We start from the raw sequence: 16,218 nt of genomic DNA on the forward strand, positions 1-16,218 counted from the left end.
CCCCAGGGCAAGAACTCTTATTTTTTTAATAAAGTGTTTTTTTTTTTTTTAATGTTTATTTTGAGAGAGGAATCAAGCACAAGCGGGGGAGGGGCAGAGAAAGAGGGACAGAGGATCCGAAGCAGGTTCTGCGCTGACAGCAGAGAGCCCGATGCGGGGCTTGAACCCATGGACTAGGAGATTACGACTTAACTGTATGAGCTAACTGTATGAGCCACCCAGGCACCCCAAGAACTGTCTCTTATTTATGTCTGACTACCTAACGACTAGTATAACATTTGACACAATAAATGTTTGTTAAACGAAAGTGAACAGCCACAGAGAAATTTCTCACGGGGGGGAAAGAGAAGGTGCCCACAATTTACGAATGGTCTCTTTTGCTGAAATCATCCAAGAGATTCATTACGTAAAATTCTTCTTTGTAACATTATACTGTCCCTAAGGTCTCTCTGCCACCTTTTCCCTACGCAGTAGGTGAACAGTAGACACTCATTCAGGGGTTTACAACTAAATGAACAAACTTAAAATCAGTGGAAAAACTACTAATAGAGTTCAGCTTTTTTGTTTTTAAATACATGTGTGGACTCTCAGTCTGCTATTCCCAACTCATCACCCAATTAGGACAAAGTCACTCTTCTTCTAGAGCTGCGTAACACTACACGGCTCTTTCAGGCTTGCTGTCTATCAAGATTAGAAATTCAGGTCACAAATACTCTTCCTGGGGCACCTGTGTGGGTCAGTCGGTTGAGTGTCCGACTCTCGATCTCAGCTTAGATCTTGATCTCAGGGTCATGAGTTCAGGCCCGGTATTGGGCTCCGTGTTGAACGTGGATCCTACTTAAAAACAAACAAACAAAACTCCTCCTAACACTCCAAGCCTATTTCTTGATTCCCCCTAATTTCTATATCCAAAATTATCTGAAACTCCATTTATTAGATCTCTAATTCTGGCTACCTACACACAAGTCCCAAAGCCTACCTGTTCCTCCGAATCATCTCCAAAACTCTACATAAATATAAATCCCAAGCCCCACTGAACTACATTCAGTCATCTCAGAAGATGGAGACCAAATATAAATACATATACATAAATATAAATACATATGTATAAATACATACATACATTCTTTAAATACATATATGTAGAAGAGGCACACCGACCCAATATTTAAAGAATCTGTATTTTTATGAAGCTCACCGGGTCATTTTTACGCAACAGGTATTCTTTCTAACTTCAACTCCAAATTAATGCCTCTTGCTCTTAACTCACATTAGGCTAGGTTCCTTCCCTATCTTTATGCTCTTTTCCCAAATATTTAAGGCCCCATCTCGTGTAGTCCCCCCACTTTTTAAAAGAGCTTCTTACAACTGTGGCCCCTTAAAATATGTAACTGCATTATGGGCATGTACATACACTCCCCTGCCCTCCCCCCCTGCCACGCATACACACACATCTTTAAAGAACATAGAAAAAGGGGTACCTCAGTGGCTCAGGTAATGATCTCTCGGTTCATGAGCTTGAGCCCCACGTCAGGCTCTGTGCTGACAGCTCAGAGCCTGGAGCCTTCTTCAGATTCTGTGTCTCCCTCTCTCTCTGCATCCTCCCCCACTCTCTCTCGTTCACAAAATGAATAAACGTTAAAAAAAATTATGAAGAGCATAGGACGAACATGAACATAAATATACATTATAAAGAAAGAGAGTTTACTAAAAAGAAAAAAAGTTTACTAACTCATTCAACAAAATTTTTAATTTTTTTTTTTAACATTTTATTTATTTTGAGACAGAGAGAGACAGAGCATGAACAGGGGAGGGGCAGAGAGAGAGGGAGACACAGAATCAGAAGCAGGCTCCAGGCTCTGAGCCGTCAGCCCAGAGCCCGACGCGGGGCTCGAACTCACGGACCGCGAGATCGTGACCTGAGCCGAAGTCGGACGCTTAACCGACTGAGCCACCCAGGCGCCCCACATTCAACAAAATTTTACTAGCTATCAATAAAGGTCAATTTGTCTGGGCCTCGTTTTCTTTATCTGCAAAATAAGTACAATAATCTCTCCCTCGAGGGCTGCAGTAAGGTTGGATAATAAATGTAGGTACTTTCCCCCAAGGTTGCTTGAAAAACAGTAAGCAATAAAGTGCTCAAATGTTTGCAAAAATTACTACTGTTATTAAGTTAGTAAGCTGATAAGGTAAGTTGAGCCCTGACAGTCCTCTATATTAAAACAATGTCAAGTTCACATGGAGAAAAGGAGGAAGAGGCACACCGACCCAATATTCTAATCTGTGCTACAGCTGGAAAAAACTATGTTTTCCTAATATAATATTGAGAGCAAAGCTCAACAAAATTTTCTTAACTAATACACAGGAAATATAGAATTCTCAATAGAAGAGACAGAACACAAAAGGGGGGGAGCATAACATTTATTTGATGAAAAAGAAACTCCCGCTAAAGTAGAGCATCTGTGATGCTGTAGATAAAAGGATACAAAGGGAGGATTTTAAGCACCGTAGCCCATGATCGGATACGGTTTTTAAGATCTTTCCAATGGCAACGTGGAGAAAATGTTGAGTAGAGAAGAGATGGGAGGAAGGAAACCAGGTAAGAGGCTAATGGAGTGATCTAAGGGTGCCTGGGAGAGACGTAATAAGTCCTGGGTTAAGCCACAACAGACAGGATAAAGAAGCCCATCGTGAGATAAGGAAACTGAGGTGAGGAGGAAGGAGAAGTAGAGAAATAGAGGCTTCTTGAAGATGTTAATCTCATCAGACCGGTTGCCATTCACTACGATAAGGTATAAAAAGAAATATAAATCTGAGGGAAGAGAGATTATATATGACTCAGTTGAGGATTATTTACCTTAGTAAATGAAAAATTATATTCACATCAGAAAATATAATAGAAAAACCATTTCATGACTGCCTCAATATGGCAATCGCTATGTGGATGTGACAGATAATAAAATGAACCTGAACATTAGTCCAAAACGTTTATACGTTTATTTAGTACTTTAGGTTCCGGAGAAACTTTAGGTTCTGAGAAAATTTATGAATTATTCTGTTCTTTACTACAAATCCTAAGGTAACTGTAAAAAAAAAAAAAAAAAAAAAAAGAAGGAAATCAGATCTTTTTCTTCGCTAAAATTATCAGCATACAAATTTCAAACCAGAGACTCAGCCAACTTCTAAACACCAACTGCTGCCTCATATTTCCCTTTTTCACCAAGGAACTAAAAGTACTTCACAGATGTTGCGACAGATCTTTCCCAGTGTTTTCCTGGAAACGTTTTAAGTCAGGTATTTAGGGAACCACAACTCTTTCAACTGACTAGCACTGAGGCCCTACAGAAATAGTGTTAGGATCCTTTAATTATAGGTATTGCCACGCGCAAAAAGACAGTGGGGAAGAAGGAAAAGGTTTTGGGAACAGAATAAACAAAGAAGAAATGGTGCCGGGAGAACACAACTGGAGGGTATGGTCATTATGGTGAGGATGGGAAACGCCAACACATTACTTTGAGGGCACGTAAGCTGAATTGTTGCCAACTTTGGGCCTGCACTGAAAGGTCCCCGAATGGTCTCAACAGGAAGTTCAAATTTCAGCTGATTACAAAGCTGGAAAGGAAAAACGCAGGGAATCACACATACGCAGAATCACATCTAGAAAATCCAGACACCGAGTGGCCTCTGGGACAAGAAAGGACCAACGGCTACCCTCCAAGTTCTGCATCAAACAGCTGTACTTTACAACTCCCTGACAAAGGTTACTGAAGCAGAAAATGCACTGTCAGGGTTTCTCGGACTTGTCGTGAGCCACCCCTATAGCCAGGCACCCATTGGGACTCTTAGTATCCACACGCCGCAGCACTGACGTCTTTCAAAAAGAAAGAGCGTCAAGCTGCCTTTGTGAGGTGGAAGATGAACCTCAAAAGGGCAGTGACTGCCATCTTTCTTTGTTCGTGTACCCCCAGTTCCCACAATAGCGTCTAGCTGAATAAATCACCAATGAGACCGATTATAAATCCAGGGACGCTTTTCAATCCTGTCTTACTTTGCTTTTCCGCAGCATTGGACACAGCTGACTTTTCACGAATGGCTTCCTGTCTCACTCAGTAAAAGCAAAGATTTCACATCAGCCTTCAAGGCCTGCCCCTTTGCCCCACTTTTAATCTACTAAAGTGCTCTCTCCTTCACTCACTCTACTCTAGCCACACTGGTCTTCTTGCTAGTTCGTACTAAGCAGGCATGCCCAGCACGGGGTTTCTGCCCTTGTTGTCCCCTCCTCTGGGACTCTCCCAGCCACCCCTTCCCAGCCCCTGTCCCTGTGCAGACGGCTTGCTCCCTCATCACTTTCAGGTCTCTACTCAAGAGTCACTATCTCTGTAAAGACTTCCCTAACTACCCTACTTACAACCATCCTCCCCCAACCCCACTCTGGCACTCTCCACAGCAGTTACTATCATCTACCATGTTACATATTTGACTCATTAGCCTTGTTTGCTGTTATGTCTTCCCCAGCGAGCAGGTGAGTTTGATAACGGCAGGGACTTTTGTCTGACTTACTGACCACCGTTTCCCCAGTGCCTAACATATACAACCCTAAAGACAAGGAGAGAGCAGAGGAACAGGAAGCAAAGAAGGAAATTAGAATAGGGAAAACTGTTCCCTTCCTGTGACTTGCCTCTTCCCGTTTTATCCCTAATACTCTTTCTCTGACTCCTCTTCTCCTGCTTCCCCTTTGTAAGTATTCTCAGGGCTCTAACCTTCACACTCTTCTCCACAGAGCCTCTACGTGTACTCCTTGCAGAAACTCATCCATAAAAGAAAAAATCAATGATTACCTAAACACTGACAACTCCCAAATCTTCTTCGGGACCACACTCCTCCCCTGACCCTAGACCCTCATAATCGGCCACCCTAGACCCTAGACCCACATAATCTGCTAGACACAACCGGACCACCTAAGTTCCTCTCCTCCATCCCCTACTTTCCTTCCATTTCTACTCATGCTGACCTACCTCACTATTCAAATCTCTTGATTAGACCATTACTCTGTGGAGAAGAGGAGTGTTATGGTTAAGAGAACAGGACTGGTATCAGAAAGATCTAGATTCGGGGCGCCTGGGTGGCCCCGTCGGTTGAGCGTCCGACTTCCGCTCAGGTCATGATCTCGCGGTTTGCGGGTTCAAGCCCCGCGTCGGGGCTCTGTGCTGACAGCTCAGGGTCTGGCGCCTGATTCGGATTCTGTGTCTCCCTCTCTCTCTGCCCCTCCCCCACTCACATTGTCTCTCTCTCTCCTTCAAAAATAAATAAATATTTAAAAATTTAAAAAAAAGAAAGAAAGATCTGGATTCACGTTTCCACCTCTTACCTAGTAGAGCTAGCTGTTTGAGTCAGGACAAGATATTTAATCCTCTGCAGGCTGGGGTTTTCCCACCTGTCTAATGGGATAATATTAGTGAGTCAAAATGGCATTTTACATGGGGAAAAGCATTCAGGTGCTCCCCACAAACTATTGGTTCTTACTTTTAGTCATTCCCAGTTTTGCATATCTTTCCCTCTGTGTAACTGATAACATGTGTTTGTATACATACGTGTATGATCTTACATTCTAATGACAAAACGGGTAGCAAGCTAAGAACAAACTAGGCGTTACTTTTGGAATAATTCATTTGAATCCTAGTGAGGTCAGATTTTCATAGGACACTCAAATCTTTAGTAAACTCTAGAAAGCAGTCTTCCGTACAGAACTTAGGAAAAACATTCTTCCATTACATTCTGTAAAGTTCCATTCACAAACAGCATGATATCATTCGACATCAACAGATGATGTCAGCCAAAGCACTGGAGCCTGGCAGGGAAAGGAGAAAGACTGTATAAAGAAGAAGTGTCTCTGCTTATTTCCCATTGTTTCTTGGCAAGACTATCTCACTATGGCAAAATTAGAGCTCAAAGTGATAGGCATAAGCTTGGAAATGGTCTTTCCGAAATTCAAATTCACACCTGACATCTTTAGTGGTACAGTTCGTAAACCAAATGTGACCAAAATAGGATGATATTCCTGAATTTTATAGCTATAAAGCCATTTAATCAGTACTCAGCCTCTGGTTAGTAAGCAATAATAATAAAAAACCTCACAATGACCATAAACTATACAAAAAAAAAAAATGCCACATATTATTTACTTATGTCAAAAAGAGATTTGGGGGAAGAAAAAGCTCTTAGAATTACTATTAGATTCATTTCTGATTTAATATTAATACATTTTAACAATTAGATTAAAACTAGAGAAGAAAAAAACATTATGTAATCTTTGGAATTAGATAAACCTTGGCTTCGATCTTGGCTCTACCCCTCATTAGATAATTGGGCAGATTACTTCAACTCTCCAAGTCTATTCCCTCATCTGTAAAGGCTGATAATGTACCCAATTGGCAAGGTTATTCAAGAAATTAGTGACAATTTTGTATAAAAAATATATTTGTGAAATTGTAAGTACGGTAAAGAAATACTGCACAGTTGGCTCTAGAGACATAGAGTTGCTCAAGAAATGGTCATTATTACTTTCCAAATACAGCGGTCTCGACACAGAACAAGACAATCGTTACATTCGACTACAATCAGTTCTTGATCATAGTGACTAAACTGCTAAATTCCAAACAGCTAAGTCAACTTAAAGCAATTCATTTTTAGTTTTGAAATACAATCATTTTTGCAGTAAATTAACCATGTCCAAGTGAAGGCTACGCATACTAGTATAATAATGCAATAGGCTATGTTCATATCAATCTTTTAAGACTAAGCCATGATTTAAGAAAATATTACAGTAAACGCAATGATCAGAATGTAGAACGAGCTCCAAATCTATCGTGCTTACTGCTACATAACCGGTGTCTGTACGATGCCTGGCACGTAACTGGGACCTGGTAAATATTTGTTTAATTACAGTCTGTCTATAGCCACTTAAGATTATTCCAGAGTACTGGTGGTCCAATGCTAGAAAAAGAATTCAAAGTAATAAAAGAGCACAACTTGAGAAGCAATTTTAATAGAAAATTAAATTTTGCTTCTTAAAAAGTCGTAAGAGGACCTGGCTAAACCATCAGCATAGGCCCACTGTGAAAAGCTACTATATAATACACATTCAGAACTTTGGAACCAGGACAAGAACCTGATCTGATGCATACCTCAGCCCTCTTTTCCACCTCTGCATTTTCTACTAGTTTGGTTATTTACTTAACTAGCCTTCTGTTTTCAAACTTTAAGTACCAGCAACTTGAAGAATTACAGAGTTGCTTTACTATTCTTCTCTTTAAAAAAAAGATCTTTTTGAAAGGCATTAGTTTTTAGCGTCTTCAATTTTACTATAGTATGCGCAGTCAAAAACAAGCTCCAACAAAAATCCGTGACATCTAACAAAGGTTTGTGAAACATTTTAATGGCACAGACCTCAAACTCTCCATGGGACAAATGAAGATAAGGCATGTCTGCTATTTTTCTAAATGAATGGTAACTTTAGGATGTGAGGCAACTGAACAATGGTTTCAAGAAAACACGAAGTCAAGATTCGCAGTGGGTCCCTCTTCCTTGTGTTGTTAGGCGCCCAGAGGTCTTCAAATCATGTCATTCAAGTCTTGTCTCGGTTTGTTTTCTCCCTCCCAAGGCTGAAGCTGAACTTAATTGCTGGTAACGTAATTCGGTAACATTCTGATGCTATCCCCTTCAGTTTTAACATTTGTAATGGAATTATAAGAATATTGTGTGTTCTTAAAGGTAAATGCCTTTCGCACCCAAATGTTAAGCATAGGATTTAATAAGCTCAACTAAAAAAGAGTTTCATCGGACACTTTAAAATATGGGATGCCATTTTTTTCTTCTCCGTAACTCCTCTGTTAAGCTAGTCACACTAAAGACAATGAAGTTTTGAAGCACAGAGACGGAATGCCAAATTTAAACGACTGGAGACCGAGACAAGCAAGTGAGGTGGCGCAGAGCGCTGATCGCAGCGTCTCCAAAACTTCCATCAAGAATCCGTGACACGGGACAATTCAACGTGAACAAGGAAAAGCTTACATAGCACCGGAATGCTGGTTTGAGGACCCACCCGTTTTCCGGTCTATGGGCGGCGAATGGCTGGAAGCAGCTGGAGCTAAAACAGCCCCAGTTCTGCCCCCCAAAGAGTGTAGCGCTAGAGGGCGGCGACCGATTTCATGGGACTTAACCCCCCAGCAGCCCAAACCATCCAGACCCCGACACCCAGGGCTGAAGCGAGACTGCCACTCCCGTAGGTACAGGAGGCCTCCGCACCCACCTCGGCCCAAACTGCCCCTACCCTCCCAGACTAGGCCCGGGCAGGCCCCCCCGGGCCTGGGGCCGCCCCCCCCCCCCCCCCCGCGCGGCCGGTCCTTAGCCCCGGTCGGGCCAGCCGAGCTCCCATCGCCTCGTCCCTCTGCCGGCTCAGACCATGGCCAGTGGCGAACAGCTCTCCGCGTCCGACTACCTTGGTCGTACGGATGTGCTCCATTTCGAGGAGACGGCCGCCGGCAGCCAGCCTCACGGGCGTACCATGGAGCGACAGAACCCCGGGCGGACACAACCACCCAGGTCCGGCAGGAACTATCAGCGGGCCGGCGCCGCGGCCCGTCAGCCCGCCCCCTCAGCCCGCCCCCTGGCAGCGTCAACCGCGCAGGCGCAGCCGGCGTGCGCCGTCTCCAAGAAACCCTTCCCCAAACCGGCGGCCGCGAAGGGGGCGGGGACCGGCGGGGCAGAGCGTCCTCTGGGGGAGAGCGGCGTCTCCTTCTTCTGAGCCACCGTAGATCCTACAGCGCCCCCTGCTTGTGGAGGCTCGCCAACCCCTAGCAGAAGGCGTCCCTCTATCGGGCAGTTGGCCAAGGACAAGACATGAAGGCGAGCTCGGTGGTTCATAGACTTTTCTTTGCTCAGGAATGGACTATGTGGACGTACTTGTGTGAAGAGAATTTAGTGGGTGAGGGCGAGACAAGACGTCACTGAAGTCCATTACCCTGCCAGTGGACAGCACCAAATTTCAATACTTTCTCTTTAGGTGCTGTTGTACTAGAATCTGTTCCGAGGAAATCATCAAATATATTTAGTGTAGCCTTATTTGAAACAATCAAAATTCCCCATACTACAGAATTAGTTATATAAAAGTGTAGTATGTCCATACACACCAGCATCCATTAAAAAATTATGCGGTAGATCCTAACAAGTAAAAGCTGAACAAACTTGAAAATCATCAACTTTCCCTAGACCTGCAAGAGAACTGAGGTCACCGGGAATATCACTGCCCCCAGAATTAGAGAGGGGCAGGCAAATACGGACAATCACAACTAAAGGAAACAGACCCGCAAGCAGCAACCTTCCTGGGCACCAAGGCCGGGCAGTTTCTTTTACCTAGGTAAATCATGTCCAAATATCCAGAAAAACTTACAAGACATACTAAAGGGCAGAAAACAGTGTGAAGAGACACAGGAAGCATCAAAACCAGACTTGGATATGACAGGGATGTTGGAATTATCAGACTGCAAATTTAAAACAATTAGGGTTACTGTGGGAAAGGGTCTTATTTATCTGGACAAAGGAGACAACACGCAAGAACGGATGGGCAATGGAAACAGAGAGACGAGAGTCCTAAGTAAAAACCAAAAAGAGATAGTAGAGACAAAGAACACTGCAACAGAAACGAAGAATGCCTTTGATGGAGTTATTAGCAGTCTGGACATGGCTGAGGAAAGACATCTCTTTCCTCGGAGAGCTTGAGAATATTTCAAAAACTAAAACTTCCAAAACTGAAACACAAAGAAAACAAAGACTGAAAAAAAACCAGAACAGAATATCCAAGAACTGCAGGACATCTACAAAAGGTGTAGTATACATGTAAAGAACATCTGAAGAGGAAAGAAAGGAAAAGAAGCAAGTATTTGAAATAATAATGTCTGAAAATTTCCCCCGGTTTAATGTTATATGTCAAACCTCAGACCCAGTAAGCTCAGAGAACACCAAGCAGGATAGATGTCAGAGAAACTACACATCATTCTCAAACTATAGAAAATCAAAGATAGAGAAAAAAAAAGTCCTGAAGAAGCCAGAGGAAAATAATAGTTTACCTATGGAGAAGCAAAGGTTAAGTTATCACATTTGACTTCTCTTCAGATGTGAAGAGACCGCACAAGCAAGAGAGCAAAGTGAAATAAAGACTTCCTTAGGTAAATAAAAATTGAGTAGATTTGTTGCCGATAGAGCTGCCTTGGACAAAATTGTTAAAAGAAGTTCTTCAGAGAGAAGGAAAATGATACAGGTCAGAAATTTGGATCTACGTAAAGAAAGGAAGAACATTAGAGAAGGAATAAGTGAAAGTGAAATAAAAACATTTCCTTATTCTTTATTGATCTAATAATAAACATTTTGTTCAAAATAATAGCAACAATGTATTTGAGTGTGTGTGTGTGTGTGTGTGTGCGCACGCACGCACACATGCTTAATGTATAAGTGAAATGAAGGACAGCAATGACACAGGGATGGGAGGGAGGAAGGAGGAATTAGGATTATTTTGTTATAAAGTACTTGCACTACCAAAAAAATTTATGCTGTAGAGGAATATTACATAAGAAAAATGTTGATGCTGTATTACTGAGTGGAAAATAAGCTGGCTATGGAATGATAAGATCAATGTGACTGTGTTTTGTAATTTTTATGTATACAAACAAAAAGTTTACATTTCTAGATGGGAGGATTGCAGGTGGTTTTTGTAATTCCTCTATTTCAGTGTTTCTCAGCCTCCAGTGATTCTGCCCCTCAGGAGATATTTGGCCATACCCGGAGATATTTTTGGTTGTCACAACTGGGTGCATGGGTGGAGACGCTACTGACATCTAGTGGGTAGAGGCTAGGTTTGCTGCTGAACATCCTACAATGCATACCTACAGACACACACCTAACAAAGAATTATCCAGAAACATGTCAATAGCGAAGAGATGGAGAAACCCTGCTTTACAGTTTCCCGATGTTCTATACTAAGCAGGTTTTTAAAAATTTTTTTAACGTTTATTTATTTTTGAGAGATACAGAGACAGAGTGCGAGCAGGGGAAGGGCAGAGAGAGAGGGAGACACAGAATCTGAAGCAGGCTCCAGGCTCTGAGCTGTCGGCACAGAGCCCGACGTGGGGCTCAAACTCACGGACCACGAGATCATGACCTGAGCCGAAGTCGAACGCCTAACCGACTGGGCCACCCAGGCACCCCTATACTAAGCAGTTTTGATGCAATTTGAGTTTTGGGTTTAAGAGTGAATGCTAAGAAAGAATTCTTGAGATGTTTTTGGTGCAAAAAGGTGATTTTATTATAGCACAGGAACAGGACCTATGGGCAAAAAGAGCTGTACTGGGGTTGTGAGGAGTAACTGACTATATGCTTTTTAATTAGTGGGGGTTAATGATAGCGTAAGTCTCTAAAGAACGTGGAAGCAAGGCTTTCAGGACCTTGAGGGGCTAGGTTCTGTTAGGATAAGGTTACCTTTAGTCTTTTAATAAAACGTAAACACTAAGGCACTAAGGCAACCACGAGTTCCTTGAGGAAGATCACACTCTGCATGTTTCATGTATCAGTGGGCTGCAAGCTGTAAGGAAATTTAAGCTACATTTCTCTTGCCCTTGTTTCCCTCATCAGTTTCACTTGTTGTAACTAGAAAATGCTGCTTGTAAAACATCATTATAATTTTTACATCATCTTTCTTACTGTGTTTGATGTTGTAGGTTTTTTCTTCTTTCTCTTTTTTAATGTTTATTTATATTTGGGGGGGGGGTGGTGTGGGAAGGGGCAGAGGGAGAGGGAGACAGAATCTGAAGCAGGCTCCAGGCTCTGAGCTATCAGCACAGAGCCCTATGCGGGGCCCAAACTCATGAGCCTTGAGATCATGACCTGAGCTGAAGTTGGATGCTTAACTGATTGAGCTACCCAGGTGCCCCTACATTTTCTTTTCTGGTTAAGAATTTGCCAGCATTTCATTCACTTATTTAATTCAACTTGTCTTGGTGTTGCTTTGTCTTATTTTGGTTTGGTTTTTTTTTTTTTTAGGTGCCTGCTGTGTTTCAGACAGATTACCAAAGCAAGTGAGATGCTTGTTAAGCACAGCAGTGTTTGTGGTGAAATTACTTACTCCTGTAAGGTAAGTATGAAATAAGATTGAGCAACCTAGAGTCCTGGTACAATAGCACATACAAAAGAAACACAAATCCTGCTTCCAACAAGAAAGAAAGGAAGAAAGAAAGAAAGAAAGAAAGAAAGAAAGAAAGAAAGAAAGAAAGAAAACACGTTGAAAATTAATGTAGGTCCTTACTGAAGACCTTTTGGGAGATGAGAATAGGGCAAATTATATTGAGTGACACACATCACGACTTCCTTAATAAAACCTCTTTTTATGATTTTTCCCATGTTTTTGTCATTTTCCCCACTTCCTGTTCCCAGTTTACCCTTACATATCAGGTTGTCTATCCTCCACCTTCTTTTCTGTCATTTCTCACTTTTTCTCTCTTACTGATTCTAATAGAGAGGGAATAACAATGATAATACTTACTACCTGATAATCAGGAGTCAGAAAGTGTACCAGATGCTTTACCTGTATTCTGAGGAAAATACTTTCCTCAGTTTAAAAATGAGGAAAGTAAAATACAATGAAGTAACTTGCCCAATATCATGCAACAGAGAAAGCCTAGATCCATGACGTGAAGCCAGACAGTCTGACTCTAGAGTCTGTATTATTAATAATTATTCTATATTGATTTTCCACAATCCATAGAGATGCTCCATTTATGATAATATGATAGGCTAGGAAATGACCCTGCCTTAAAAAAAAAAAAGACTTAAAATAACAGGCAAAGTAGAAATCAAGTTCTGTAAAGCACCAGGTAACAGACAAGATAGTGAGGACTTACCATGCAAACTATAAGGGAAAGTATATACCCAGAGAGGTAAGCGGGAAACTGGAAATGTGGCAAAAGGGCCATTTCCAAACCAGGTGCCCTTAAAGGATGCAAAATTCAGAAGTCAAAAATCTCAGGCCCACTCAGGTGGGGAGTTTAATGAGGCACTCTCTCCCTACGTAAAGCCAGGGCCGTATGGAAACTCAACCAACCCAAACCCTAGAATATAGCAGGAAATGTGCATTGACACGGAGAAAAGAAGGGGGTGCAATAATTGCCCATCTTGAAAATATTACAACCACAAAAAGGTTATTAGATGGATGTACAGCCTAGATTCATACCACCTAAAAAAACTTACCCCAAATGTCAAGCTGTGAATGCAGTTGAAAGTACCTGGAATCAGTAATGCCTAGGACGCTTTTTACAATAAACACAAATCCTTTTATAGTGAATTCTACTTCTACTGTGGGTTTCAAATAATTCTCACAATTAGTTTTCAAAGGAAAGCTGTGGTGATTCGTCAGAGTAAAAAATAAGTAGTACACAAGGAAACAATTCTCAGGAGATAATTGGCAGTTAACAATGCAATAGCAATACAAGATTTTATAATTATCAGGCTTTGTTTCTAAAACAGCTATGCTCATTTTGTTTAAAGAAATGAGACATTTAAAATATCTGCAGTATAGGAGGGAAATAATTTAAAAAATATTTTTTGTTTATTTAGTTTTGAGAGAGAGACAGAGACAGAGACAGAGCATGAGCAGGGGAAGGGTAGAGAGAGAGGGAGACACTGAATCCGAAGCAGGCTCCAGGCTCTGAGCTGTCAGCACAGAGCCCAACGCGAGGCTTGAACCCAGGAACTGTGAAATCATGACCTGGGCCGAAGTCAGTTGCTTAACTGTCTGAGCCACCCAAGCGCCCCGGGGAAAAATAATTTCTGAATGATATAGCAAATATGAAGAACCAAATCTAACTTCTATAAATTAAATACAAAAATTGGAATGGAAAGCTCATTGGATGGGTTTAACAGATTAAGCAAATTAGAAGAAATAATTAGAAAACCAGAAGTTACTAGAAAAAATTATCCACAAAGGAAAGGAGTACAGAGAGACAAAAAGATTATAAATATGACAAAAGATTCAGGAAAAATGAAGGAAAGAGTGCAAAGATCTAACATAAACCTAATCACAGTTTCACAAGAATAAGAGAGAGAAGAAGAGAGACTGGGCAAAAATAACATTTGATGAGATAATGCCTGAATTTTTTTTTTTTTTTAGAATGCATGGAAGACACCGATCCACAGAATAAAGAAGCCTACAAATTCCAAGTTTGATAAAAAGAAATCCATGTCTAAATACATGATAGCGAACTACAGATTCACTATGGTGACTTTGTTATGGCAACACCAAAGACAAAAATGGAGATCTTAAAAGCATCCAGAGTAAAAATACAAATTACCTCCAGTAGATCCGTAATTACATTTACAGTTGACTTCTTATCAGCAATAGTAGAAGGCATGTACCAAACATTGCAATGGTATCTGCCATTTACTGGAAGAAACAACTAATAATCTAAAATACTTTTTGCAGGGGTGCCTGGCTGGCTCAATTGGTGGAGTATGTGACTCGTGATCTCAGGGTTGTAAGTTTGAGCCCCATGTTCAGTGTAGAGATTACTTAATAATAAAATCTTTAAAAAATCAAATAAAATAGGGAAGCCTGGGTGGCTCAGTCAGTTAAGCGTCCAAATCTTGATTTCGGCTCAGGTCATGATCTCATGGTTCATGAGTTCCTGCCCCACCTGGGGTTCCATGCCGACAGTGCAGAGCCTACTTGGGATTCTCCACCGCCCCCGCCCCCGTCCCTCTCCCACTCTCTCTCTCTCAAAATAAATAAATAAACTTAAAAACGTTTTTTTAACGGGAAATAAATCACTTAAAAAATAAAATACTTTTTCCAGGAAAAAATATCTTTCAAAAAATGAAAGTAGGGGGAAAAAAACTCAGACATCTTCCAAAAGACAAAAACAGAAAGACTGAGTTTGCCATGATTCATGTTACAGCAAATTCTAAATTGTATTTCAGAATAGGGAAAGTGATCACAGATGGGAGATCTAAGATACAAAAGAAATGAAGATTCTTTTTTTTTTTTTTTACATTTATTTATTTTTGAGACAGAGAGAGAGCATGAACAGGGGAGGGTCAGAGAAAGAGGGAGACACAGAATCTGAAACAGGCTCCAGGCTCTGAGCTGTCAGCACAGAGCCCGATGCAGGGCTCGAACCCATGACCGCGAGATCATGACCTGAGCCGAAGTCTTAACCGACTGAGCCACCAGGCGCCCCGAAAATTCTTTTTAACATAAAGAAATGAGAGGCGCCCGGGTGGCTCAGCCAGTTAAGCTTCTGTGTTTGGTTCAGATCATGATCTCACAGTTTCGTGAGTGGAGCCTCGCATCCGGCCCTGCGCTGACAGTTCAGAGGCTGGAGCCTGCTTCAGATTCTGTGTCTCTCTCCCCATCTTTCTGCCTGCCTCCCCCACAAACTCATGCTTTGTCTCTCTCAAAAATAAATGTTAAAAAAATTTTCAAACACAGAAATGAGTAAATGTAAATACACACGAACTGCTTACAACAATAATAAAGTTTTGCTAAGTTGAACAATAATTCAAATACATGAGTTAGGAGTGAAATAAAGTATCCTAGTATCCTTGCATTACCTTGGAAAAGAGTGGGAGTGCTGGTTAACTTTAGCCTTAAAAAGTTGTGTTTAGGGGCGCCTGGGTGGCTCAGTCGGTTAAGCGGCCGACTTCAGCTCAGGTCATGATCTCGCAGTCCGTGAGTTTGAGCCCCGCATTGGGCTCTGTGCTGACAGTTCAGAGCCTGGAGCCTGTTTCAGATTCTGTGTCTCCCTCTCTCTGACCCTCCCCCGTTTGTGCTCTGTCTCTCTCTGTCTCAAAAATAAATAAACGTTAAAAAAAAAATTAAAAAAAAAAAGTTGTGTTTATATGTGTTATTTGCTAGAGTAACTGCTAAAATAATAGAAACAGCATATAAGTTCCAATGTAGAAGGTGAAAATGGAATTTTAAAAAGATGTATTTGCCACAGCATAAAAAGAATATTAGATGTCAACAAATTTAACAAAATATGTGTAAGATATTTATAGAGCATGTTACAAAACTCCATAAATGGATGGATAATAGGTATACAGATATGCAATCTCAATCTTCTCCCTCTCTCTCCACACACACACACACACACACGCTTAAATAAATGGGAGGGTATA

At 41.4% G+C, this 16,218-nt stretch overlaps 1 protein-coding gene and 1 long non-coding RNA gene across 7 annotated transcripts in view; one reads left to right on the plus strand and one right to left on the minus strand.

Moving 5' to 3' along the window:
- MTMR6 (myotubularin related protein 6) overlaps nucleotides 1-8,638 on the minus strand; it is a 79,836-nt gene extending 71,198 nt beyond the window's left edge. For 4 of the 6 annotated variants that reach the window (XM_042984344.1, XM_042984286.1, XM_042984237.1 and 1 more), the window contains exon 1: nucleotides 8,498-8,637. In XM_042984344.1, the coding sequence (XP_042840278.1) occupies nucleotides 8,498-8,521 (24 nt within the window). In that variant the 5' untranslated portion in view covers nucleotides 8,522-8,637. Of the gene's footprint in view, nucleotides 1-8,497 lie in introns of all 6 variants that reach the window. The other 2 variants (XM_042984062.1, XM_042984123.1) reach the window with 2 other exon arrangements.
- Nucleotides 8,639-8,765: 127 nt separating this feature from the next.
- LOC122238019 lies at nucleotides 8,766-14,574 on the plus strand. The gene is made up of 3 exons (XR_006216969.1): nucleotides 8,766-10,223; nucleotides 12,091-12,181; nucleotides 14,213-14,574. It is a non-coding gene; the product is annotated as an uncharacterized LOC122238019 (long non-coding RNA).
- Nucleotides 14,575-16,218: the final 1,644 nt, after the last annotated feature.

Source organism: Panthera tigris, chromosome A1 (genome assembly GCF_018350195.1).
Source record: "Panthera tigris isolate Pti1 chromosome A1, P.tigris_Pti1_mat1.1, whole genome shotgun sequence".
Taxonomy (NCBI): Eukaryota; Metazoa; Chordata; class Mammalia; order Carnivora; family Felidae; genus Panthera; species Panthera tigris.